At 44.6% G+C, this 27,095-nt stretch overlaps 2 protein-coding genes across 2 annotated transcripts in view; one reads left to right on the forward strand and one right to left on the reverse strand.

Moving 5' to 3' along the window:
• The window catches only part of geminin (geminin DNA replication inhibitor), a 37,746-nt gene extending 17,041 nt beyond the window's left edge, over positions 1-20,705 (reverse strand). The window contains exons 1-5 of the mRNA XM_065425272.2: positions 20,548-20,705; positions 20,385-20,483; positions 20,230-20,317; positions 19,988-20,070; positions 19,843-19,932 (exon numbers count right to left, since the gene is read on the reverse strand). Of these exons, the coding sequence (XP_065281344.1) occupies positions 19,843-19,932; positions 19,988-20,070; positions 20,230-20,317; positions 20,385-20,483; positions 20,548-20,565 (378 nt within the window). The 5' untranslated portion in view covers positions 20,566-20,705. The remainder of the gene's footprint in view (positions 1-19,842; positions 19,933-19,987; positions 20,071-20,229; positions 20,318-20,384; positions 20,484-20,547) is intronic.
• Positions 20,706-20,955: 250 nt separating this feature from the next.
• LOC135896741 (acidic phospholipase A2 PA4-like) overlaps positions 20,956-27,095 on the forward strand; it is a 307,060-nt gene continuing 300,920 nt past the window's right edge. Inside the window, exon 1 of the mRNA XM_070534673.1 lies at positions 20,956-21,281. Within this exon, the coding sequence (XP_070390774.1) occupies positions 21,187-21,281 (95 nt within the window). The 5' untranslated portion in view covers positions 20,956-21,186. The remainder of the gene's footprint in view (positions 21,282-27,095) is intronic.

The raw sequence follows: 27,095 nt of genomic DNA on the forward strand, positions 1-27,095 counted from the left end.
TCTATCGTTCAAGAGATGGCAGCACTTGCCCATAATAAGTGCGCATAACTATGAGAATTACTCTTACGGTATCACATATTCAACTGGGCATCTCACACACACGAAAAAAAAAAAGGTAACCGGTATGCGCCAAATATGGGACGCCATGCAATAGAGGGTTAATGAAACATGAAATCACGACAAAAATCTTGTATAGATACAATGTTGACTTTTATGAATCTCTAAAGCACAGAGATCTCTAAGTGAAATCAGCTTAAATTCTGGGATTTCACATACCAAAACCACAATGTGATTATGAGGCACGCCAGAGTGCTAGACTCCAGATTAATTTTGAGTACCTACAGTTCTTTGATGTGCACACAATGCACAGTAGACAAGCCATTTTGCATTTCACCCCCATTGAAATGTGGTCGCCATCGCTGGAATTTGATCTCGAGCCATCAGGCTTAGCAGCGCAACGAGAAAGCCACTATGCTACCATAGCACGTATCTTTAGCAGAAGAAGGCATGATATCAAACGACATTCTTTAATTATTTTTTTTAAAATTTCGCCTATGCCTTTCCTGGGCAGCCGCGTATTTGACACCAGATGCTCTGGATAAAAATAATTTTTTTTTTTGTTGGATAGAGTAGTGCCAATAAGCACGCCTCTGCTGTATGTAATAAAGAAAAATAAACTATGTCAAAGCTTGTACCTACAGTGACAGCTCTACGGTATCTCTGAAGCACATTGATCTTTTAATAACTGTGATGGCTTATTCGACTTTCTTAACCCTATTTTATTTGTATAACCGATTCTTGGCCCATATGTGCCACTGGCTGTGGGCCTATCCTTGCCCATTCCTACAAAATGGGGATGTGTCTGACACAAGAGGCATGGAATGTCTAAACATATTTGCATATGTATATGTCATATTACTCTGTGTATGCACCTCCCATCATCTCATTCGACGGACATCATGCATCGTTTTACTTCTCGCGACATGGCTGAGTCGATGTTAAACACAATTGTACGCATTGTATTTAGTGGTGAACCACTTACTGAATCTACAGGTGGCTGAAAAAGCTCGCATACATTTTTTTTTTTCACTTCTTTCCATGCACCTCAGGTGCACAGTTGAGTTTCTGTGCAAAACAAGTTTATGCTTCTTAAGTTATGCAAACGAACATGAACCGGTCCAGAGTTGAATGAGAACTGGTTTTCAGTGAATCAGAACAGAAACCGGAATAAAAAACCTTTGATTCGACATTGTGGATATGATGCAGATTGACACGGAAATGCTTCACGAGGGCTAAAACCCAGAAGGGAGGTGTGCCAGTCCATACCATTTTCAGCAAAAAGAATAAGAGGAGGTCATGCCGCATTACATTGAGTTTCTTCTAAATACTTCAGTGAGGTACAAGTTGATCTTTATAAAGAGGATAAATTATGTAAAACTGATAGAAATATTATATACACCTAGTCCATTAATGTAGTAAGGTAAAACCTTGCCATTGCCAAGTTGTAGGATATCCAAATGTGTCACCGAACCAGAAAGACTGTAAACAGGGCAAGTACAACCTGAGCCACAGTGTGCATGGGTAATACATATTTTATTGCGCATGTGATGGGAATTTACATAGGTGAACAATAGCACTGAGCTAGTGATATTTACACATTGGCTGATTGCAACCACAGCTCCAATATTACTTTGTTGCGGCTTCTCTGTCCTCATGATCAACACTAGTCTGGTGATGATAATGTAGTAAGCCGAAGCCACATCACCAAAGGACAGCGAAAGAACTGTTCTGCCGCATCATCTTCGGCAAGATGACAGCCTTCCTTAATGCAGCTGAAAATCTCCGATGCCACAGAACTAGCAGCACAACAGGTCTTTTCAGTGTGTTGTGAGCGAGAGCTGCAAGCCATGAACTTAATGGAACACTTGACTGAACACGGGTGCAGGCACTTCACGAAAAGGAAAAAAAGTATCTGCACTAGTGTCCCAGCAAAGAGCATTGTGCAAGTCAGAAGCACCTCCATACTCCATTAAAATAAAGCATTGCTAACAAAATTTTGTCTATGCTTGGTCATATTGAAAAAATTTGTTATATCTAACAGTTTCCGAGTACTATACCAAATTGAAAAATTGGGGTGGGGTAAGTGAAAAGTCTTGCATGTGCTCCAGATGGTGTATCGGCAGTAGGGTACAGAGATGATTAACCAAATACACAAGTTACATTTTTTCATGCATTAGAAAGGTTAGATGCTGTTACAATAGGCCAGTGGGGAAGCAACCTTCCAGCCCCTCCTGCCCTACCACAACGGCTCACAATATGTTGCCTCGGACAGACCAGCGGCGACAACAAGGCAAGATATGTTTGCTGACCAAGGGGTTGATGGATGGTACTTGGTCGCTGACTACGACGCTGAGACCAAGAAACTTCTGTGAAAGTGCATTATATACCGCTTCGTTACGGTTGCTATTGGGCCATACCAGGAGCCAAGACGTGCAAATGGAGTGAAGTGTGACACCCTTGTCTTTAGCAAGATGCATTGTTGGGCAAGTTGATTCATTGTATTTAGAAAGATTTGAAGTGCGTTGTAGACGATCACAAGGAAAAAGACGGGACTGTCCTGTCCTGTCTGAAGACTGTCCCGTCTTCTTCCTTGTGATCGTCTACAAAGCGCATCCAATCTTTCCAATACCCTTTTCTTTGAGCATGCTGTTCTTTCTCTGGGACAGTGAGCCGTGCGCGCCCAGGGGTATTTCTCCGGCGGCGCTCCGTGACCAAAGGTGCTGAAGTGACTCTGCACACTCTCACCCTCAAGGCGACTATGAGCACTCCGACTGGAAATGGTGTGACCGCAGATTTTCCTGGCATAGGAATCTAGGGAGAACAGAAAGGTAGAAAGCGGACATCTTTGGTGTGCTAGTGCTCTGATGTGTGCTTGCCACAAAGGTGTGGCCTTTTGACATGTAGCTTATGCTACAAGAACGATGTACTGCGCTTCGTACTCCAGCCAGTACAACTACCCTTTGTTCTACGTAAATAAGTTTGCCTTTCCAATGTAAATAAACCCTCTCGTTCCTTATCCTCTCGACCTCATGCTCTTCACTAAAGAAGCAACCCTCTTCAAGAAAACTTGGACGAGGGCGTGGGCCTGCCTAGCCTCTGTGCGACGCCCCATTAGCATGGTTCAGCTACCTGTTACGAGACGCACTGGCCGCATGAGCTAGAGAACAGCCCTCATTGAGACACCAGACTCTGAGGCCACAACTCCCGGCTCCTACAACGCCTAGCCTATGTTACAGCTAGTGGGGGTCCAATTCTGCAATTATGCTCGCTTCCTACTCATAGGGGGCCTGCTTGCTTGGCAGAAGGCACTAGGGTAAAGAAATGAACTTCCTGCTGGAGACTGCCTTGCACTGCTTGAGCCCGGCTCAATCTTTGGCCCTTGCACTAGCTATGTAGACGGACACATTCTGCCCTGTTCAAATATCTGTCATGCTGCCTAAGTCTCTTCAAGCCATTTTTTGACCATACATGTTCAGTGCAGGGGATGATATCAAGGAGGGAGACATGGCCGAGCAAGCGTAAGATTTTTGAAACATATTGTGCATTTGTAAGCCTTGCAACTCTTGATGAGCACCAGTTCCTAGTTTGATAAACTATATACCTATTATGGCACAGTGAGCTCTCCCTAACACTATCATTCCAGCTCGGATGAACAAACGTACAGCCGAGCTACACCTCTCTGAATGCTGTACCCAAGGCTCAATTTAGCTCTGATTTCATCATGCATGGCACCACAATGGTGCCATCTGCACACATGACACATGCATGGTACAGTAATGGCTTCTTTCCTCTGCACAAAGATGCCAAAGTGCGTAGATAGTATGGTTGTAAAGATATAAGTGATAATGCTATAACATGTGTTCATTACATTGGTTTTAGCAAGCGATGCCTTTTGACCGTCTTTAAAGACATTTCACATCAATATAACCAGTCTTCTTTTGTTCAGTATTTCTGCATCGAGGTGATGGGTCCTCTCGAAGCCTAAAGTTGTCATCCTGAAAGTGTCTTCAAAAGATTGCTGGTTATTTCATTTCGAAGTCTGTCAGTAGTCTCACTTACAGGTTAGATAATGCCATATACAACCAAATTTGATGGCCTGCTTCTATTCTCCTAAATTATTGATTTATCGAGCCATGTGGCTCACGTTACGTTTTAGTAGAAACACCTTCTCTTTGTCGTATTTTCTAGATGTGCAAGCTTGTCTAGCTAAGCTGCTGTGTAACTACTAAACATTTAGTGGCCTTTTTGTTTTCTTCTTCACTAGTGTTTACATCAGAGGAGAGATGCTGGCAGAATTCGCGGAAAGGAATAAGCTGTGAACACCTTCTTCAGGAAGCGTAGCAACAGAAAGTGGACCTGGAAGAGTCCTAATGGTGAAACAAGAAATGAAATAAATTTCATACCTTTTGCCAATCACAGCATAGTGCAGGATGTTGAAATGTTAGGTGAAGTGCAGTGATCATCGGTTAGTAAGGTATAGGATTCACCTCAATCTTAAGATAAAGAGTAAAATTTGTCAGGAGGAAACAGGTCAACCAAGATGCAGTAAGGGTAAAAGCAGACCAATTCAGGCTCTTCTTGCAAACAAATATGCAGCCTTAGAACAGAGATACGAAGATGATATAGCGGTAATGAATGAAACCGTAACTAGACTGGCTTCAGAACCAGCTATTGCAGTGGGAGGTAAGGCACCAAGGCAACCAGTAGGCATGCTCTCCCAAGTAACAAAGGACCTAATAAAGAAACAACAAAGAATGAAAGTGGCCAACTCAAGAGATAAGATAAAACTCATGGAACTATCAAAACTAATCAACAAGGAGAAAACAAGGAATATTAGAAATTATGTGAGAAAGATTGAGGAAGCAGTAAAATATGGACATCAGTGAGAAGAAAGCTTGGCATAGGACGAACCAAGATCTGTGCATTGAAAGATAAGCAGGGTAATGTCATCGGCGATCTCGAAGGTATAGTAAAAGCAGCGGAAGAATTCTATACTAACCTGTACGGTACCCAGAGGAGCCATGATACCTCCATTCGAAGTAGTAATGAACAAGTTACAGAGAATCCTTCCATAACTAGCGATGCAGTTAGAAGGGCTTTGCAAGACATGGAATGGGGAAAGGTGGAAGGAGAAGGTGGAATAACAGTCGATTTAATCAAAGATGGAGGACATATAATGCTTAAAAAACTGGTGACCCTCTATACGAACTGTCTATTGACTTCAACGGTCCAAGAGAACTGGAAGAATGCCAACATTATACTAATCCACAAAAAGGGAGACGTTAAAGAATTGAAAAATTATAGGCCCTGTTACGTTTCACCTCCGACGTGCGGTATAGCCGGCGTGGATGCAACGGACGCCGGGGCTTCGTTCACAGCATCGGACATTTTGGCCAGTTCAGCGCTGCCCCAATGCCTCCTGCTAAGCGCGTCCAGGCATGCTTCAATGCCACATGTCTTCGTGTGTGTGTGTGTGTGCGTGCATGTTGGTGCCCACGCTCGTCAAAGCGCGGCAGCTGGGGAGAGGAGCTCCCTAACTGTGAAGCGAGGAGGTCTGACAGGCGCCGGCCCGGCGGATACTTGTCGCGACGTGTTCCGTGTGCCGCCATCACGGGCGCCTCTTCCGAGCCGTTCCTTTTTTGCCCTCGACTCCGGGAGTATAAAGGCAGCTGCCCCCGGACGCCAGAGAGGCTTCGATTTCTTCCGTCGAGTAACGTGGTCTCCCATTTCTCCACTTCAGTCGACCTGACCGGCCGCTCTTTTGTGATGCGAGAATAAACAAGCTGTTCTGTTGGCAGTTCACTCATCCTTTGCCAGGACCTTCGAATGCTTCCAGCTGTGCCCCAGGCCGCCAGGCCAACGCTACCCTTGGAGCTTGTGACCCAGTTGCAACAGCCCATTAGCTTACTCCCAGTATTATATAATATATTCACCAAGACAATTTCCAATAGAACAAGGGCAACACTGGACTTAAGTCAACCAAGGGAACGGGCTGGCTTCAGGAAGGGATACTCTACAGTGGATCACATCCATGTCGTTAATCAGGTAATCAAGCAACCTGCAGAACACAGCCTCTCTATATGGTTTTCATAGATTACGAAAAAGCATTTGATTCAGCACAGATACCAGCAGTCATAGAGGAATTAAGTAATCAAGGAGTACAGGAGGCTTACGTACATATCTTTGAAAATATCTACAGAGATTCTACAGCTACATTACCAAAACTTCTTTCTGGGGCGAGTTGGTGCATACTTGATTTGAAAATTATAACAGCAACCACAAAAGAACAAGGACGAGACACAAACCCTTGTGTCTTGTCTTTGTTCTTTTGTGGTTGCATGTGTTAGTGCTGTTATAATTTTCAAATCACAGCTACCTTAATCCTCCACAAGTAGGAACATACCTGTAAAGAAAGGGGTCAGACAAGGAGACAATCTCTTCAATGCTATTCACTGCATGCTTGGAAGAAGTATTCAACTGGGATACATACCGCAAGAAAGACACAGGGTCAAGCAGGTACACGGGACGGACGTGGAGAGCATAGCAATAGATGGACATCTGGCTGCACATTGTAGAAAATGTGATGCGAAGGCACCATGCTTCCCTCTCCTAAAACAAACTGTTGATGTCTATCCCCGCAGGAATAAGATTACAAGGGAAATTGTCGAAGCAGCTGAGATAGCCAGAGCAGGTGACGATTGCATTAGCACGCCGTCTATACTTTTATCAAAGAAAGAGCTTGAATTTTTGGGTTTAGTAGTCACATGACTGCTTTTCCTCCTTCCTTTCTGTGTGTCTATTGCAGTGGCGTCCCAATGAGTATATATATGCTCACCAGCTGCAATAAATCAATTGTTGAAAGTAATAGCGCCCGTCCGGTGTACCTGCTTGTTCCTGTGTCTTTCTTGTGCTATGTATCCCAGTTCGAATGTATCCCACCAACACGCCCAAACTTCTTCCCTGCTGAAGTATTCAAGCTTTTAAACTGGCTTAGGAGTGAAGATCAATGATGAATCTCAGCAACCTTCGGTTAGCAGATGACATTGTCCTGTTCTGTAACACAGGAGACAAGTTACAACAAATGTTTGAGGACATCAACAGAGAGAGTGTAAGAGTGGAGCGGAATATTATTATGCAGGAGACAAAGATAATGATGAATAGCCGGGCAAGGGGACAAGAGTCCAGGATCACCAGTCAGCCTCTAGAGTGTGAAGGAGTGTGTTTACCTCATTGGGAACTCTGGTCATGAGAAGGTTAACTTACAGAAGAATAAAAATGGGCTGTAGCACATACTGCAGACACTGTCAGCTCCTGACTGGAAGCTTACCATTATCATTGAAAAGAAAGGTGTACAATCAGTGCATTTTACCGGTGCCGACATACAGCGCAGAAACTTGGATACTGACAAAGAAGCTGACAAAGTTAAGGACTGCACGAAGAGCGATGGAACAAAGAATGTTAGGCATAACGTTAAGAGACAGAAAGAGAGCGGGTTGGATCAGAGAGCAAATGAGGATAGCCGATACTAAATTCTAATTGACATTAGGACAAAAAAATGGAGCTGGGCATGTCATGTAATGCGTAGGTTAGATAACAGGTGGACCATTAAGGTTACAGAATAGGTGCCAAGAGAAGGGAAGCCCAGTCAAGGACTGCAGAAGACTAGGTGGGGCGATGAAATGAGGAAATTCGCGGGCGCTAGTTGGAATTGGTTGGCGCAGGACAAGGGTAACTGGAGATCACAGGGATAGGCCTTCGTCCTGCAGTGGATATAAAATAGGCTGATGATGAGATTAGACGCAACACATAGGATCTCTGACAAAAGCAGGCATGTTAAATTCAGCATTGCTTAGTATATCACCAGCCAGCAATAATACCGTATTTACTCAAATCTAATGCGCACCTTTTTTCTGATAAAACGGTTAAAAAACTGCATGCGCGTTAGAATCGAGTATGACCCTAAATCCGCGTTAACATATTGCCATCAGAATTCAAAAATGGCCGCCTTGTATGCGCTTCTAGCCTGGCTGCCGTAGCTTCCTCCATGTGCATACCTCCATGTTGTGCATGTAACCAGGCACTGGTGTAACCTAGTATACCAGCTGTCTTCCCGTTTTCTGCGTTGAATCAATCAGCATGGAAGTGCCGCCTGTGAAGACTCGCCGAGTGCACCACGATGCCGCATTTAAAAGGAAAGTTATCATGTGCATGGTGACGGGCGGAAAGTGGGCCGCATCACGGGTGTTCGGAGTTCCTGAAACTTGCATACGGGACTGCCGTAAACAGAAGGAGAATATTTTCACCAGCAAAGCCACAAGGAAGGGTTTCAGTGGACCGAAGCAGGGCGGCTTTGCCGAAATAGCAGAGCTGCTCGCATAATATGTGCAAGAGCAGCGAGCGGCATAGCGGCCTGTGATGACCGATTTTCTCAAAGTACGGGCGATGCAGTTAGCCCTACAGAAAGAGCTAATGCGGAGTGACTTCAAAGTGAGCAGGTGCTGGCTATCAAATTTTATGAAAAGAAAAGGCTTTTCTCTTCAAAGGTGGACAGGGATATGCCAAAAATTGCCTGAAGAATATGAAGAGAAATTTCACAGTTTTCAGCGGTACATGTTGAAGTTGCACCATTGAAACGCCTACCACTTCAGACAGATTGGAAATGCTGATCAGACGCCGCTTTCCTTTGACATGCCTTCCACCACAACCGTTGAAAAGAAGGGGGCGAAGCAAGTGCACATTTTGTGTTCTGGTCACGAAAAAGCTAGAGTCACTGCAATGCTTTGTTGAACTGTAGAAGGGCACAAGCTGCCCCCGCATCTTATCTTCAGACGGAAAATGCTCCCAAAAGGAATTGTGTTTCCGAGTGGCGTGATTGTGCGCACAAATAAAAAAAGGTTGGATGACTACGGACTTGGTCACTGATTGGATTGATAATGTTTGGCAGAAGAGACCCGGCAGCAGTTTCGTCTGTGTGGGATGCTTGCACTCGACGCGATCAGATGCCACCTTGACCAGCGCATCAACAAGCTGGCTGCATGCAACACCGACCTACTTGTGTTACCCGGCAGCACGACATCGCAGCTCCAGCCACTCAGTGTTTGTTTGAACAAGCCAGTGAAAGATAGAATTCGGGTGCTCTACACCGAATGGCTTGATGTATTGCCCCATGCGACTCGTACCGGCGCAGTGAAAATCTTGGCGGCAAGGTACGCCGCTTCCATTTGTGTTTTTATTCATCGCAACTTTATTGTATTGGGAATAAATCTGTTTTTTCCAAATGAGAGAAAATAGTATTTCTATATGAAAGCTTGAGGTGCGCGGTGCGCATTACAATTGAAGGCGCGTTTGAATCGAGTAAATATGGTAGTTGTCTAGAAGATGCTACGTACTGGCTAACTGAAGCATATTGGCCAAGGGCATGGCAACATAAGAACATATTGCTACTACGATAGCAAATCCTAAAGGGTATTTCTCACCTAAAAGAAGAAAAAAAAAATGTGTTTGAGAAGACCACATGTATGCTGCTATGTATGCTGCTGTCACCGTGCCACTGTGCCCAATGACAATTGTGCACACCAGTCTTTTCATAGGTGACTTATCAATGATGTCACATGTTCTGGGGAGATGATGGTATCATGGTGGTCGAACTGATATCAAACAAGTCCACCCACGAAGCATCGCTGAAATTCACATGCACTCTTATCTGTTCTGAGACCTCAATCAAATATTTGCAAATTGCAGAGCTGATCCTGGGTCGCCAGTGGGATGCCCTGTACAACCCGAATATAACAATGAAAGGGTTTGAAAACCACATGTTCACCATGGCAGTACCATGCCCAAGCATATTTAGCAGAGATGTTTGCAGCAGAGGTATTTGTCGAGGTCCCAAACCACACAGGCTAATGCACAGTCCTTCCTGAATGCATGGCGAAAAAAGGGCCAAGTCTTGGGCATGGCTCGGCGACAGTGTCATTGAACTGACGATTCTACATGCACTGTTGTCAATGCATGTATCTAAGTCTTTACACACATGTACAGGAGCACTCTACTTCACTCGGGCTGGTGTGGGACAGAGGCTGTACATTAGAGTCCATTACAGGTACTGAGAGGGCTCATTTTTGTGGCCTCGATAAACAAGCAAGCAGGCATAGGGTGAAGCAACCCAAGTACTACAACTCCTTCTCAAGTACACGTCGACTAGCGGCAGCATGTTGGTTCATTGGCACTGTTCTGTGAATGCAGTTATTTTAGCTGTTGATGCATCCGCACAGCCATGCCATTAGCTGCAGGGTAACAGGCAGCAGTGCATATCAGGTGTGTGCTTAACAATAGCAAGAAAAGGGCAGATTCAAGCCAACAGCCATGGCCCATCGTAATGGTGGAGGGAATTCCAAAGTGCGCAACCCACGTCTGCAGGAATGCCTTTGTGAGGGTCTCATCAGACATATTGCACAGAAGAGCAGCTTCAGGACAGCATGGGAAACAACTGACACACGTAATGATGTAGAAGCAACCTTGCGAACGTGGCAAAGGGTCAATGTTTGAACGAGGCATCTAGTGGCAGGAACATTGACAGTGGAGGCACAATGTGGTGCTGTGTCTGACCATTGACACTGAGGGCATGGATTGTGATGCCTTTGCTCATTCTTGGCCACTAGCACTGGATGGGCATGAGTACTTGCATGGCACAGATTTCAGGGTGCAAAGGAGAATGGACAAAATCAAAGACACAAAGGAAAAAATAAATGGGTGTGGTTTTCCAGTAGACGTGGTGCATGCAAGTAGCTGTGCACACGTTGGCAAGAACCCGTCTTTAAAAAAAAGAGTTGTTGAAAAGGTTTTAGAGCTCTTTATCCTACTTTTGTTCAGGTGCCATTTTGTCAACGTCGATCGAAGCAAAATGCAAGGCGGCGTTGTTCATTTAGATATGTGAGAGTAAGTTAGCTGCAGCATTCTGATATGATTGCCAAATTTTGAACTTCTGTCAATGAGTACCCATCTGATCAGGTCAAGAAAGCAGGAGTCAATGGGTCACGGCGAGTGAAAATATGGAATAACCTGCCGCCCAAAAAGTGACAGCAGAAATATTTCAATTCCTTTTAGTCTAGAGAGCCAATAACTTGCGTAGAGGTTCGTGCAGGGGAGAGCATTTTTGAAAAGAATGCGAAAGGCTTCCAACCATCTCCAATGCACTGCCATAGGACAGCACCCACACCAATGCTGGAAGTATCTACCATGAGATGCACATGTCTGCAGGCGAGTGAGAAGTCACCAAATGATCTTTTGAAGGCAGCATACATGTACAGCATACATTTTCTGATCCAGTGGTGCCATGCCTTGTCCAGAGGTTGGTTGATAGAGTAGATAATTTTATGGCTTCAGCCTGTGTGCACAAGATGGCTTGAAATAGCAATAAAAATTAACCAACCACAGAAACTTTGTCTTGTTGATCAGGACAGGGGAACTTCAGATGTAGCTTGGGTCATGTTATCTAGCACTTTACCTGAAGAACATGCCATGGGAACTGTTCTCTTATTTGGACGAGTATATAATTGCCATCGACCCCAACAAGTGCCTCCTAGGAGAAGCAGAAGCAATTTTTTTGCATCACATGTGATGGTATATGTACAACCACTAGGTTGGTTGCATACTGTCGCACATATGCACTCTCAAAAAAAGAAGAAATTACTTCTGCTACTCCAAATAAGGCATTGTCGGGGTCGATGACAATTCCATATTCGTCTAGATAAGAGAGCAGTTGCCATGGCACATTCTTCATGCGAAGTGCTAGAGACGAAGTTGCCATCGAAGTGTGCACAGTAGAAATCGAAACCTCACACCATCTCGATGAACCACTGGAGAGTATGCAATGTATTCTGCAGTACAAAGGGCATTGTGGCACACTAAATAAACCCAAAGGGTGGTGCGACTGCTGTCTTTGGAATGCTGGCCTTTTCGGCAGTTGATGTGCTTTGATGAGGTCTGTTTTGGAGGAGACTATGGCTCCAGCGCAGCATTCTGATAAAGCCATGCAGGTGGGATAGCAGTGATAGGATTTCATTGTTGGCGTTGTCGCCGCACCGGTGCCAGCCACGTGGGGCAGACTTAGGGAATAGCAGGGATGACCACAGACTTGGGCACAAAATGCTGAGCTCAAGCATGTGCTCAGTGTCTCATGTGGCAGGGAATGAGAACAGGCATGAACTGGTGGTCCCAATGTCACAGGTTCCGCTGTGGTTGACAAGGAGCGTGTAGTTCACGAGAGACATTTGGCAGGTGAAACTAACATGTCCCTGAAGTTAGGGTGAACATTCATTTTTCTGGTCAAAGCAGCGTTGATGTTTGTGTTGGCTGTGATGCCATGGATGCTCAAGTGCATTTTAGCATCTTGTAGCCGGGAATTCTGCTAATCTATAAGAAGACCGAAGTGGCAAAGAAAGTCTCCTTCCAAGATCCATAGTGAACATCCATTGGAAGATTTGACGCATGCCAAAATGTATGTCCGTATGTTGCAATTTGTGTGGCACTCATGGCTTCCACATAGTAAGTAGAATGGCATTGGTGATCTGCACTCGGCACCAGAATTGCACTAACTTTGGCACTGGTGTCCACCAGAAAACAGGTTTTTGGCACTTTGCTCAACATGTAACAATACTGGAAGACCCAACACGTGTGAATCGGTGATAAGTGAAGGTTTCTGTGATGTTTGCTGAAATGACTTCACTTCCGCGTAGCTGAATGCACCTTGCTAATTGAAAGCCACTGTGCCATTTTGTTCCCTTCACCTCTGTTTCCACCCTGGATCACTTCTGTTGCCAACTTCTTCACTTCTCGCCTCTTGCAGTGCTTTTCCATTCGGGCACCTACACAGTCACATACCTATTCTGGGGATTTGGCAAGAATGTCCCAGTGGTGCATGCTCAACTGCACATACCCAGTTGTACAAGGTGTCTATTTGTGGAAATACCCGGTGGCATGTGGGTTCTTAAACCACAACTATGTGATGCCTCACTTCACTAGCTTAGAATGTGCTGAGCGGCGCTTTTGAGCAACTTATTTCTAGCATTCTGTGAGAAAATTGCGCGCAATCAACGTGAAGATTAGGTGTAGCACGAATATATGTGGATGATTACTTAGTGTTATTAGAAGAAAGATTCATTTACTTCTGTATCTTTACAGAAACGGTGACAAGAGCAAAAGGCACCGAGGCCTGACAGAGGCTTCTGCTCCATTAAAATTTTGGCAACAGTGAATAGCTTACATGTAGCAAAAAAAGTGAATACAACATCGTCGTTTTAAGATAGTATAACAGAAAAAAATAGCATTGTCAACTAGCATATTACAATGATAAACAACTACTAGAATTGAAATTATTGGTTGTCTTAGGACAAGTGAGTTACAGTTACTATGTTATATACACTCGATACAAACATAGCAAAATAAATTACAAATTGTCAATATAATATCCAGCAAGTAACATCATACAGATTGCAGGTCCTTAAACAGCATGAAGAACTTATATAAAATATAAGTATCAAGGAACAGCAATTACCAATCTAGTAATTACAACACACATTGAATATATAATGGGAAGTAAAAACAGTCAGTTATATTACATTTCATTTTCAATTAACAAGAACTTGAAAGATTTCTTAGCATATTGCATTCTGTAGTTCCAAGATGATTCAACAATGCCAGGATTTGACAAGTCACATGTCTGCCATAACTGGTTCTCGTCCACGTTACTCGAATAGCTTGCCTACGTAGTGGATACCGATTTTGCGATTGTGACCTGTATAAATCAAAAGGTTCATTAGCTTTTATATATTGTAATAAGTTATAATAATAAATTTGGAAGGCCTTTAGTAGTTCATATTTGGTAAACAAAGGCTCTGTGCTCAAGTGTTGCGGCCTTCCTCGATAATTTATATATTGTAATAAGTTATAATAATAATTTGGAAGGCCTTAGTAACTTGCAATTCACTGATGATATTGCCTTGCTTAGTAACTCAGGGGACCAATTGCAATGCATGCTCACTGACCTGGAGAGACAAAGCAGAAGAATGGGTATAAAAATTAATCTGCAGAAAACTGAAGTAATGTTTAACAGTCTAGAACAGCAATTTACAATAGGTAGCGAGGCACTGGAAGTGGTAAGGGAATACATCTACTTAGAGCAGGTAGTGACGGCGGATCCGGATCATGAGACGGAAATAATCAGAAGAATAAGAATGGGCTGGGGTGCGTTTGGCAGGCATTCTCAGATCATGAACAGCAGGTTGCCATTATCCCTCAAGAGAAAAGTGTACAATAGCTGTGTCTTACCAGTACTCACTTACGGGGCAGAAACCTGGAGGCTTACGAAAAGGGTTCTACTTAAATTGAGGATGACGCAACAAGCTATGGAAAGAAGAATGACGGGTGTAACGTTAAGGGATAAGAAAAGAGCAGATTGGGTGAGGGAACAAACGCGAGTTAATGACATCATAGATGAAATCAAGAAAAAGAAATGGGCATGGGCAGGACATGTAATGAGGAGGGAAGATAATCGATGGTCATTAAGGGTTACAGACTGGATTCCAAGGGTAGGGAAGCGTAGCAGGGGGCGGCAGAAAGTTAGGTGGGTGGATGAGATTAAGAAGTTTGCAGGGACGACATGGCCACAATTAGTACATGACCGGGGTTGTTGGAGAAGTATGGGAGAGGCCTTTGCCCTGCAGTGGGCATAACCAGGCTGATTGTGATGATGAAGTTTCTTGCAATTTTGCATATATGTAGTGCCCCATACTAATATACGATATACAATGGGAAAGCCTAGAGTAAAATAATGAATAATATAGGACACTTTTTAACCGAACAGGTATAATGTCACTTACTTTAAGTAACAACCTGTAACTTTGCTAAACTCAGCTGGAAGGTTAACAACATGGGTATTCCATGATAGGTCCTCTCTGAACCACGCACCAAGAAAGTGGTGAGCTTGTACCTGTTCCAGTTCAGCCCCACGGAATTTAGTTGTTATACTGCGACAATGAATACCCAGCTTCTAGAGCATTTGCTGTTTATTCAGAGTTTCATAATCACCTCCAGCATCTAGTACTTAACACATGAAGCGCTTGCTAATGGGGCATTAGGTTCTTGGACTTCACTTTACATTTTTCAAAAAAAAATATGAGTGGTTGTTGTGAGTCGAGGGGAAATAGGCCCATTCTCCCATGTACATTAGCACATGTTAAGCTAGTAAAATGAGGCATCATACATTTGGTGTTCTAAAACCACCCTTAAGAATTTCTGCTGGCACTTGGCTGAATAAAGCTCTGACAATCAAGTTTCGCGTCTTATGGATCCCATTTCCCATGTACATTAGCACATTCTAAGCTAGTAAAGTGAGGCATCATACATTTGGTGTTTTAAAACCACCCTTTACTGGCACTTGGCTCAAAAAAGCTCCGACAATTAAGTTTTGCATCTTATGGACCCCATTTATCATGTGCATGTGGCTGTAGCAGGCAGCATGCTGAAAAAATGCAGTAACGTCAGTGAATTATACCAACCAGACGAAAAGAGAAAAAGAAAGCTATCATTATGACCATTGTGCTGCACATTCAGCAGATAAGCCACAGTCTGAAGAAAATCGCAAAACAAGATGGCGTCAATAGCGTTTTGTATTCCCTCGAAACTGTTAGGTCTGTAGGCGGGAGTGAACACTGTTATTCAGATGCCTTGTTCATGCGATAAAAATTATGCGGACCCCACAGCCTGTGTGAATTGGTGTACACGAAGGTTTCATGAGCCCGCGAGGCAATATGGTGCACTGCAACAAGACTCACTGTATTGACAAATGAGTCCCTCAGCAACCATTGTGGGCCTTGCAGTGAAAGCAGAACTTTTACTGAGTGTTGAGACATGTTGAATCACTAGACACAACATGTCTGACATTGTATAAGTGTGCCAAAGTACAACGAGAGATGTGTACTGAATTTCGGTAGCAAACACATCTTGCAACTTCTGCAAGTCAGTCAAAACATGGGCACACCCACTGTTTATAAGTAAATTGCTGCTATGCAATGCGTCTAACATGCCAAGCATTTCATGACACTGGATTGCACGAGGAACATTCATAAAGGTGTTTTATTTCACCTTTTAGGCATGTATCCATGACCTGATAGTTAGAGCGTCAGGCATTTCTGTGGGGCAAATGGGGTTGGAAGCTACCAACCATCGGAAATCCCATTGCTTTATATATATGCACGCATCAAGGTGCCTCTCAAGGTCACAAACCGAGACACATACATACAAAAAAACAAAAAGTAGGGGGAAGTGGCAAATAAAGCTTGAAAAAGCATCAAGAATCGTTCACACGTTGCATGAAAGGAGGTGTATATTCTGCATACTTTACTTGAAGTACCAAAAACACGGGGTCAGAGGAAAGGAAGACCAGACAGGGCGAGCGCTCGTCCTGTCTGGTCTTTCTTTCCTTTGTCCCAGTGTTTTTTGCACTTCAAGTATTCAGTCTTACAAACTCGGCCAAATTTCAGCTCTTATAGTATATTCTTATAGTATGTTGACCAGATTGGCAGATGCCTTATTGAAAGATCAAGGGTACACCATAACAACGTCAGCAAACCTATCATGTCAGTTCATCTTGCCGAACTCCGTGCAGTCTTTGGACGCAAACTTTTGTTCTATAACGCACAAGTGCTCACAATGGATGCTGGTCAGCTGACAAGAGAGATTATGGAAGCAGAAAGAATTAAAAACAGAGGTTATCACTGTGTGAGCTGGTCTGCCTCAATGTCAAAAGCAGAAATCCAGTTTCTTTCTTGATAGTAGTCTATGACACATGGGTTGTAGTGCTTGTGCAACAATATATATTTAACAGGGATAAGCGAGCTAGTTGGTGGTCGTTATTGGAATGCATCATGTAACCGCACAAAAACAAGGGACAAAGAAGGAACACGCAAGACAGGCGCGGAACTTCAGTTGAAGTTCTGCGCCTGTCTTGTGTGTTCCTTCTTTGTCCCTTGTTTTTGTGCAGTTACATGATGCATTCCAACAACAATATATATTTTGATCATGTGCAATAAGCCTTAAGTTTTGCTATTTTCCTGATGTTCTGTGTTTTATTTAAGCTACACTGTACCTGGCACATTTATTTCACCTGCACCCCGCAGTGCTACTAATAGGGCCACTACTGGTTGCCAAAGGCAATACCAAGACTTGGTTGCACCTGAACCATGAGCACGTTTCACTCAAGAACGGAACCTACTGATGGTCACTTTTTGCACTACGGGTGGCAATCTTTTTTTTTCACTCTGGTCTCTATTGTGGATGGAAACCTGTCTGTTGATGAAGCAGCATCTCCTGGTGTCACAGACAGAAGGTACTACTGCTGGCCATGCATTAAGTAGAAAATGTTGCTCAGTGTTCAGGAGTAGTGGGTACTTATTAGCGTGACATGCCAACAAAGACTTAGTAGGAGGTCTGCGCAATCCATGTTGGTTAAAAGAGGAACAGCCACCAACTGCCTTGAATCTGCGCTTATGATGTCGCGTCCTCACGCCATACAGGCTAGTTTCAATAATCAAGCGACGAGGCTAATCTCAGCAGGCCAGTTACGCTCTGTTACAGAAGCGGTCTCAGATATCCTCCTCTAAAAGTTAAAGGGCACCAAGCAAAAAGTGATGAGCTCTGTCCAAGGACGTGAGCCTTCTGTGGTGTTGTAGGTCCACAAGTTATCCCACAACCTTAAAAAAGCTGCAAATAGGTACAAAGTGCAAATAGCCAGTTGTTTTCTCAGCACCACGCAAGTTAGGCTGGGCTATGTCCATGCATGAGCGGTTTTGACAGGCAGCTCGAAACAAATGCACCAGACCTTGCATAAAACGTGTGACTGGCATTGTATATGAAATTTCGCCATCGTGTGGGAAGACCTAGGTAGGCAGAAGTGGATGCTGCATTAACAACCAAGAATGGGAGCATAAGTATCATTAAAGAGCAATGGCAATGCACACTTACCTACACACTGCATGGCGTGCAAGTGTGGGCAGCAGCTTTGCAAGATAAGAATACTGAGCAAAAGTAGTGACACGCTGGCATAAGAAATGTTGGAGCCTTTCCATATTAACTCTTTATTGATGAGTGTTGCCTACAGGCAACATACCAAAAAATGATTTTTTTCTTGTCGAGTTTAAGTATTGAGTACGAAGTTTCTAGCTAAATGTCTTCGCCCAACACTGAATGACAGGGAGCAAGCGTCATTTGTTGGTTTAGAGCAGGAACACTGGACGAGGAAGTAGAAGTTTGGCACGCGACTCACTGTCTTGTGCAAGCAAGTTCAGAGGAGACAGGCCAACGTAACATATGCAGCTGCAGTGGTGTCGCACATCTGATGTAAAGCAAATGAAATGGGCACCTATGGTTCACGTATGATAAGAGCTGTCTATACAAATTGAAAATGAAGCTAGGTGGCTTCAATGAGGTGAAGCCCACTTCCAGTTTCCTGCCTGGGGTTTTCCCTCTATTGCTGAAAAGTTTCTGCAAAATATTTTTTCTTTTTGTTGATTATGCTTACTCTTGACGTGTTTTGCATATTTAGATAGAACACAAAACATGTTTTCTCAGTATTTATATGTCTCGTCATTAAAGGGTTAAGAGGCATGAACTGCCTTTGTGATAAGTCTGTCTCTTCAGAAATGAGTTTCAACTGCTTGACAAAATGCTGTGGCTTTTTAACGCAACTGCTGCACCCATGTGCAGATAGGTGTTGCATTGCTGCGACTTCACTCTGCAAATAAACAGTTAAAGTTTAATGCTCTTTCTTAACCTTTGTTTCCACGTTGTGCAAGTAAGTACCCCCTGGCTTACTTATGCAAAGCTCATGCATTTACAATCTCAATACAGGAGGAGTGTGCTGGTCTGGACTGGTTGGTGCATCATTAGGATGGGAACAAACAGCAGGTGGACGGGATGACGTGAGGACGACAGACAAGACACAGATCGGCACCTTGTCTGTCGTCCTCACTTCGTCCCATCCAAGCGCTGTTTGTTCCCGTCTCAACCAAGGAGCATGTTGCACAAACTGCAACAATTGGCAGAAACCGTGTGCCATTTTGTCCAATATTTCCCACATGCAATGTTTCCCCAAGACTGTTGCGAGGTTCCACAGTAGCACTGTGGTTCACACCAGTCTTGTAGATGGCAATCTTGTGGTGTAGCTACAGGAGTGTGTGCATGCTCGCTTGAAAGAGTGGCGCACTCTCCATGCACACAATGCTGCATGCCTTGTCATGAAGCACATGAGCAGAGTGACTCAGCAATATTTGGTCACTTGGTGTGGGAGACAAATGAAACTATGGCCCCATTTTCTTCAAGGTGGCAGACCCACAGGGCTTCAATGGAAAGTGCTAACTTCTTGCTAGATTACATTAGGCACTTGCATAATAACTGCCTTCTGTCTCATGACCTTCAGGTGGAAACTGTTTGTGAACAAATCACAAGACCTCAGAACAATAGAGCAGTTCAGCAAAGTGGTGTTGCAAGAACATTTGTAAAAAGACAACGAGTACTGTGCTAGATATCACACAGCTGGCAGAGCAATGGCTAAGTCAGGTGGCTGTGGTTTCGGGTACAATCTAGAGAGAAGTTGTCATTCAACTTCAAAGCTCCCTTTTTGACACACACAAAAAGAAGTCATTTGTTGGACTGTGCTACATTCAAGCGGATTCTAGCTTACAGCAACCGTACTTCACGGAAACGAAGAAACCACGTGATGCAACTCGCCTTTAAGAGCTCGGCCAAGGGAAGTGCCTGGTCGGCGATGGTCTGTAGGTGTCTGTTTTCGGCACTCAGGAGCTCCAACTTCTCGTGAAGCTGCGAGTACACGGAATGTTTGGCTTACGTGGCAAAGTGGCGGCAAGCGTGTTACCTGCTCGTTCTCTTTGAGGGCCTTTTCGAGTGCGATGCGCCTTTGTTCGGCAAGTTCCTTCCAGTATTGGGCTGGTACACGTTCTGCAGGAGGAACGGCAGCTCTACTTGAGTCCCTCACAAACGGGACACACTAAGTCCGACCGTACGTAAGCGAAAACAAAACATTAACGGAATTGGGTCTAACTCTTAACCTATGTAAATAAAAGCCCACACACGAGGCTGCATAAATGTTGGAAGTACCATGGGCCATCAAACTGTAGGCGTCGCACGATTCCGGTGGAACATCGACTCTTCCGCTAGTTGGAAGATTCTCGGGGTCTGCAGGATTCTGGTTCAGAAGAAGCGCATGTGACATCACTGCACAACGAATTCAAGAATCTGCACGTCCTACTTACTTTCAGACGACTGATGCACATCATGCCATTGGCGACTGAAATCCCTTTTCGATTAGCTGCTGTAGGCTGCACTTCGCTCAGCGCTTTTCGTTTCAAACCCTGCAACAATAATTTTAAGCAGTAAGAATGGGACCTCCTTTTGGAAAGCTGACCGCTCACGAACCCTGCTTGTCGCCTTCATTCTTGTAGCCGAAAACACCGCAGTTACTCGTACAAGCAGGTGCCGTAAAGCAGTCGTTGGTCACTCTATGACATTACGCGGGCTATTGCCATAGAGTTTCCTATGGCTACAGCCACTGTACCAACGCCTAGAGGAGGCGCTGACTGTACTATGGCTATTGCCTCTATGGCTATTGCCATTTGCAAATCTAGATGGATGAGTGCCTATAGGTGGATGTGTATATATATATATATATATATATATATATATATATATATATATATATATATATATATATATATATATAGGATAGGTTATATATATATATAATGTGAGTAATCTTCCGAAAGGATGGTAGTAAGTGCCACCAAACAACGTCCGTTTCAGAGTTTCACAGCTCCCCATAATGGCTCCCATAGATTGCTTCGCCGACGATCTGGCATGCACAGAAGAGCCTCTGTAGTTATATGGGAAGCCTTGCCGCTAGACCAGAATCCACTGCGCGCTGCAGCGGCAGCGAGCAGAAGGCAGAATGGCGGCCTGCGGTGCGCGTACTGACAGTGCGGCTGTGGTTTTTTTCAACATCCGTGTGGGATGACAGCGCGAGTGAGGACGCCTGCTTGAAGCGATTTGCAACTTTACATGTGTATACGATGTGAAACGCATGGACTACCGCGACACAGAGCGCAAGAGCAACGCGTGGGAAGCTATACGAAAGCAGTGTGGTCTCGCCACAGGTAAGCTGCATTTCACAGCTCCTGTACTAGCTGGTGGTAGTCGCCGAGTTGAGGGCGCTTGACGAATAGCTTTCGCATGTACATACATGGTCCGCTTCCGTTTTTGACGTAGCCGAACTAGCAATATGAGTGCGATGTTCTGGCTGTCATGCACGGCGGCCGCATTTCGATGGGGGCGAAATGCGAAAAACACCCGTGTGCTTAGATTTAGGTACACGTTAAAGAAGCCCAGGTCAGAAAGAAAGTGGTTTTCGCACGTAAAACCTTATGTTTTTTTTTTCTGGCTGTCAGGACAAGTTAACGCCATCCCGCAAAAGTTTTCATTTTAGCGCACAAACAGCGCGCGGAACGAGAAGCGCGCGCGCTACCCGAACGACGCGCATGCGCCATGTAAACAGCTGTTCGCCGCGGCGGTGAAGTTGCGCTCCCGGACGCACAGATGGCGCCAGCCTCGAGCTGCGCGCGCACGTCGAACCAGTGCCTCCTCTAGGCACTGGTCGAACTCTAGAGGAAGCAAATTTCTTGCACCCCTGGCGTCGCTAGCGCAGCGTATCCGACTTCGCCTGCCGCGGCCTGGCGCGCCGAGAACGCCGGACTATATCTTGGCCTTAAGTGTTGGGCTGCGTCGGTCCACGATAAAGGTATTGGCCTCGAGCTCCACCACTGGAAAAGCTGGCGCCACCGTCGGCGTGACGTGCTAGGAGGGATCACGTGGACATAGCGGCCGCGTCGGCTGCTTCGGGCGCGCCGAAGCGAGCTGAAAACGAGTTTAAATTCCCTCGTACGCTGCGGTTTTCATTTAGTAGCGAAATGTACCCGCTTCGAGTGTCTCCTTTACAACGCTTGAAAGCACTACAATAGGTAGTGGCTGCCTTTGAAGGCGCGCGACATGGTAGGCTACTGCTCGCTGCCGCAGGGCCGGACGCACGTAACGGAGGCCGGTGTCAGCCTTATTCACACGTAGCCGCAGGACAAGAAGCTGTGTGAAGCTTGGCTCGCGAAACATAAAACCGGCAAACAGTCATGGGCTACAACTCGGGTATGCAAGCACAGACGCGGGGAAGATTTCTGCTACGGCGCCCGGTCTGCGATGTTCTGAAAACGCGCAATGAGGCGCACGCCCGAGTCAGCTGCCTGACTAATGTCATGACGGTTTGGTCTATCAACTTGTCGATACTATAGATACTGGCTAGTTCAGTGGAGTGGAAAGGCAGCGGTAAGAAGCACATTTGAAGAAAGCATGGCATATGGTCATGTTTGTGTTATGAATTAATGCACTGGATAACAAAAAAGGAGCAGCGGGAAATCGCACGCTGAGCACGCCGATAAACATACAGTGCGACGCAACTCGAGAAATAGTATCGAATGGTCAAAGAATTTTGAAGAAAAAAAAAGATTGAATCGTCGCGACGGCACATCACAGTTCCCGTAGGCGTCGAAGTCTCTACAATGAAATTATTTTTGAACAGCTCTGATAGCACCCACGCAACAATGGTTGCTTGTATACTGTCAAATGCTCATATTCTGCGGCCTAAAGCTCATGGCACGGTGCGAAAACGCGCGCGCGGAGAAAGCGAAACAGTGCGCGGACAAGCATGCAGACGCGCAGTCGGTCGCTGCGAATCCGCGCGATCGCTGCATTGAGGCTTCATTCTATTACGCTCCATTTAGTTATACAAACACTATAAGAACATATTTCACATAGTTTGCTCTCAGTGTTCACCTACCTTTCACGCAAGAAGCCGGTTCGGCAGACTCCATCGCGGCGACCGTGCGCAGTGGCGTTCACTGTACGTATTCGGTAAAGAGATAGCGACTGTAAACGATTGTGTGCTTTCAGTTTGCCCAAGATTATTATTTAGACAGTAAGAAACTTCTATCGTTTCGAAAGTGCTTACAGAAATGTCCGGGAAAGCTCGCGCGTGGTGTTTTCAGTGAGCGCTGACAGCAAAAGCTATGAGGAGCGCGCCACGTGATCCCTCATACTACGCCAGCCAGGCGCTTCCGATAGAGGGCGACTCCGTAACTCCTCGCCGCCAATAGAAATAAGGGTTGCTCCTTCGTGGGCTTTCCTAGCAGCTTCGTCAGCGAGGTCATTGCCGGAGATACCGCAATGACCAGGCAGCCACTGAAACACGACGTCGTGTCCTTTCATGATCATGTGATGGTGCATTTCTCGTATCTTCGACACGAGTTGTTCACATGACCCGCGACGAAGAGATGACAGAAGTCATTGTAAGGCCGCCTTTGAATCGCAGAATATTGCCCACCGATTAGCCGGTTGGTTATTAATATAATCAACGGCACCTCGGAGGGCAACAAGCTCCGAACCGGTCGATGTTGTCAAGTAAGAAATCTTGTATTGGATGCTTAGTGATCGTGATGGTATAACCACTGCGCTGGTGGAGCTGGTCTGAGTAGAAGAACCATCCGTATATATGTGGACTCGATCAAAGTAGAAAGTGTGCAAACAATCCAGAGCTGCTTGCTTCAAGGCCAAGGTAGGCAGGACGGTCTTCTTTCTTATCCCTGGAACCGTAAGACGCACTTGAGGTTGTTTTAAACACCACAAAGCTGAGGTTGAACATGCTGAGGGTGTGAAGCCCGATGGTAAGGCTCGAGGCACGATGGATGCTGACCTTGTTGGAGAAGGACGCCTGTGGTCGTCGTTCTGGCATGAATTAAGAAAGTGCAATAATATGCTATGTGCCTGATCATATGCATCGTGCTATTAATTTCTTCTGAGTTTTAATAATGGCTGGCTACTGTATGTAGTGTTGTGCAACAAAATAATATGCCACAGCAATTATTGCGTGCCTTGCAGAACAAATTGAATATATATTTCTCAGTCAAAACATCATGGCAGGCTGAAAACAATAAACTGCAATTTTTCTTTTTGTGGTGACGAAGTGTGTAAATTGTGAAAATAACCTGTTTATATATTTCTGATACTATGCAAATGAGCTGCTCCCATACATTCGAATAAGTGCTTCAATAGTATGACTTGGCAAAGGGCAACGAAAGACTCCTATCAAAACCCTCTAATTCTCAAGCTTGTATAATCTGACGGTATGTCATTTCATTAATGTAAAGAAAGGCAAACTTGATATGTGGAAACCAGTTACAATATAACATGGCCCTTGCACTGTGAAAATGGTTTGTAGCAATACACTCAACGTGAAGGCCTCCGGATGCGGTGTTGATGCATCAAAACAACCTAGAATAATGGAGGTGCTCCATGGGCTAGATTTGGCAGAATCAAGAATTGGGGGGGAGACAAGATACGAATTACATACATTTTAGCTATTCTAGTTTTTCTTTTTTTTTGTGAGTGCTACAGGTGTTTCAATTTCGCTTTGCTGATTTTCTCAGAACCCACTTTTTCACGTTTCTCTCGTGCACCAACAAGCATAATTATATTGTATCCGGTTACGGTATTTCACCGGCTAAAAAATTTTAAACGTTATCGCTCGGTGCAGGATGCGCCTGAACGTATCGCAAGTTTCGCGAATGCTATCGATGGTTCTGTCTGTTGTCGACGAATATTGCTAATCTGATTGCATACGCGACACGAATTGTGTTGTAGTTTCTGGAAGGCGCGCGGGCACCAGCGAATAGGCTGTAACTTTCGACGACTGCCGCATGCAAACCGACGCGCTTGACCCGCAGATGAGATTTTCTAGGATTGCCGACATTGCTCGCCGCTATCGTTGCGATTGAGCCGGCACTATTTATTTACCGTCACTACTACGTGGCAATATTTCCAACACAGATTTTTTTCAGTTATACATTGCACGCCTAATTCTTACATAGTTGGCTGTGCAATAAGCTACCAAAAAATGAAATGGTACAACAGTTTTTGATATATGGCATCGTCGTGCAGGTGTTTGCAAAGCGATCTTGCAGACAGACGACGCGCGTGCGCTGATGTCGATATTTTGTACACTATTGTTACTTCAAAAATAAAAACAAACTTGCGGCAGGTGTACATTCATTATTCAAATGTGTTTTTTATATCTAAAAGCACATACAGATCACTAACTTATTGTTTCAAGCTTAGTTTACAGCAGGCTGTTTTAGGCCGAACTTTGACGGATGAAGACGGAATAGTCGAGCAACAGTGCGCCGAGCTTCGGCGCGCGTCTCCAGTGGTTGCGCGCCCTCCAGCCGAAGCGACGCGTTCGCTTGCCAGTGGTTGGGGCACATAATCGCTGCGCGACGTTCCGCTTCACAGCGTTTGCGACCGACGCTTTGACGCATTTGATCCTTCGGCGCGCACCGAAGCTTTCCAGCGCGTTCCAGTGGTTGGGCAGCAGTGCCACAAGTAAAACGGCAGGTTATATTTTGGCTGACGTTGCATGAATATCTTGCGAATAAATATCACAAACATTTGTTTTTCTATGACGCAGCTTGTTTGCTGCGAATATAGAGCAGCGTGCCTTTTCATAGCGCCTCTACAGAATGAAGCCATGTAAGGTTCCCAGAAATGTTGCATAATTCAGTTTCCTAAAATCAGCTTCGCCACAATACAGTCTTGTTATGCAGTGAAATATACGCAATGTACAGCGGCGAAGCGTATTATAAAAGTGGAAAGGGGCCACTGTCACGGGGCATATAATGTGCTCCTTAATGATACGTGTGTGCACCTGCCGTCTCCTGTCAGTAAAAGCACCGATATACCTATTAATTGTACTAGCAGGCCATCAGAGCTACTTGTGACATGACTGTGGCAATTTCAACTACCTTGCAAGGATGTAGCTAATATTCTAGAAATAATAAACACTTAAAAAAAACACTGTAAACTTTGGATTGATAAACAAAATGCTACTTTCTTACAGCTAGGGCCACACTTTTCACCCCAGAACATGGGCCTTAAATCGCCACAGAAACAGCTTTGAATGGCTGCCAGTACAGTTATTACATGAATGGTTGTCAGTACAGTCGGTATTTGTACTATGACAGGGGACAGTAGGTGTGCGCATGTGTAATTAAGGAACACACATGTCCTGTGACAATGGCTGTGTTACGGAAAAACTGACTTTGGGAAGCTGAATTATGCAGCATTTTTATACCCTTGCCCAAAGCCAACCAAATTACTTGCGCAGAAAACAATTATCACAGTTTCTTACTATATTTCAGTGTTTTCTGTCTGCAATGGTAGTACTTTTGCGTATAAAGTTGAAGAGTCTGCGATAGAAATGGTTTGTTTGTGTATAAATTGTCTATCGGGTATCTTAAGCGCCGAGTAGAACACAAAAGCAAGATGACATACAACACAGAAAATCTGAAATTTGGCCTAGACAGCACAAGCTAGCATGAATTTTAGTTCTTGTGTAAATTATTTTCACCATGAGTTGAAAAAGCCTGTTCACTTAATGTTGAATATAAAAGCAGACAAATTTTTAAGGAATGAAAATGCACAAGTAGGCTCATCAAAAAGTATAAGCTTTGTTTTTTAGTGAGGGCTTCTCACAAGAGTTTAAATGTGGTTTGTAATAAGAGCTAATTTTGAATGCTGGTAATCCTGAAAATTTTATCACATCAAAGTCAATTAGTGTGGGTATAGCCTCTTCGCTTCTTCCTCCAAGTTTGGCGTCGGCATCTAACCAAGTAGAAGTAGCAGGATACAGCTGTATAATGGACAGTTATAACATGAACATTTACAGGACAAAGGACTCCTGCCAAATAGACTTAGCGGAAGGGTACGGCACTTGCGTGATGGGTGTATTTAAAAGTCATGCAATTCAGAGATGCTCAAGCAGTAAACATGTCTAATATCTCGTAGCGACGCAACTGTCACCTCTAACGCAGGCG

This window comes from Dermacentor albipictus, chromosome 2, assembly GCF_038994185.2.
Source record: "Dermacentor albipictus isolate Rhodes 1998 colony chromosome 2, USDA_Dalb.pri_finalv2, whole genome shotgun sequence".
NCBI classification, from domain to species: Eukaryota; Metazoa; Arthropoda; class Arachnida; order Ixodida; family Ixodidae; genus Dermacentor; species Dermacentor albipictus.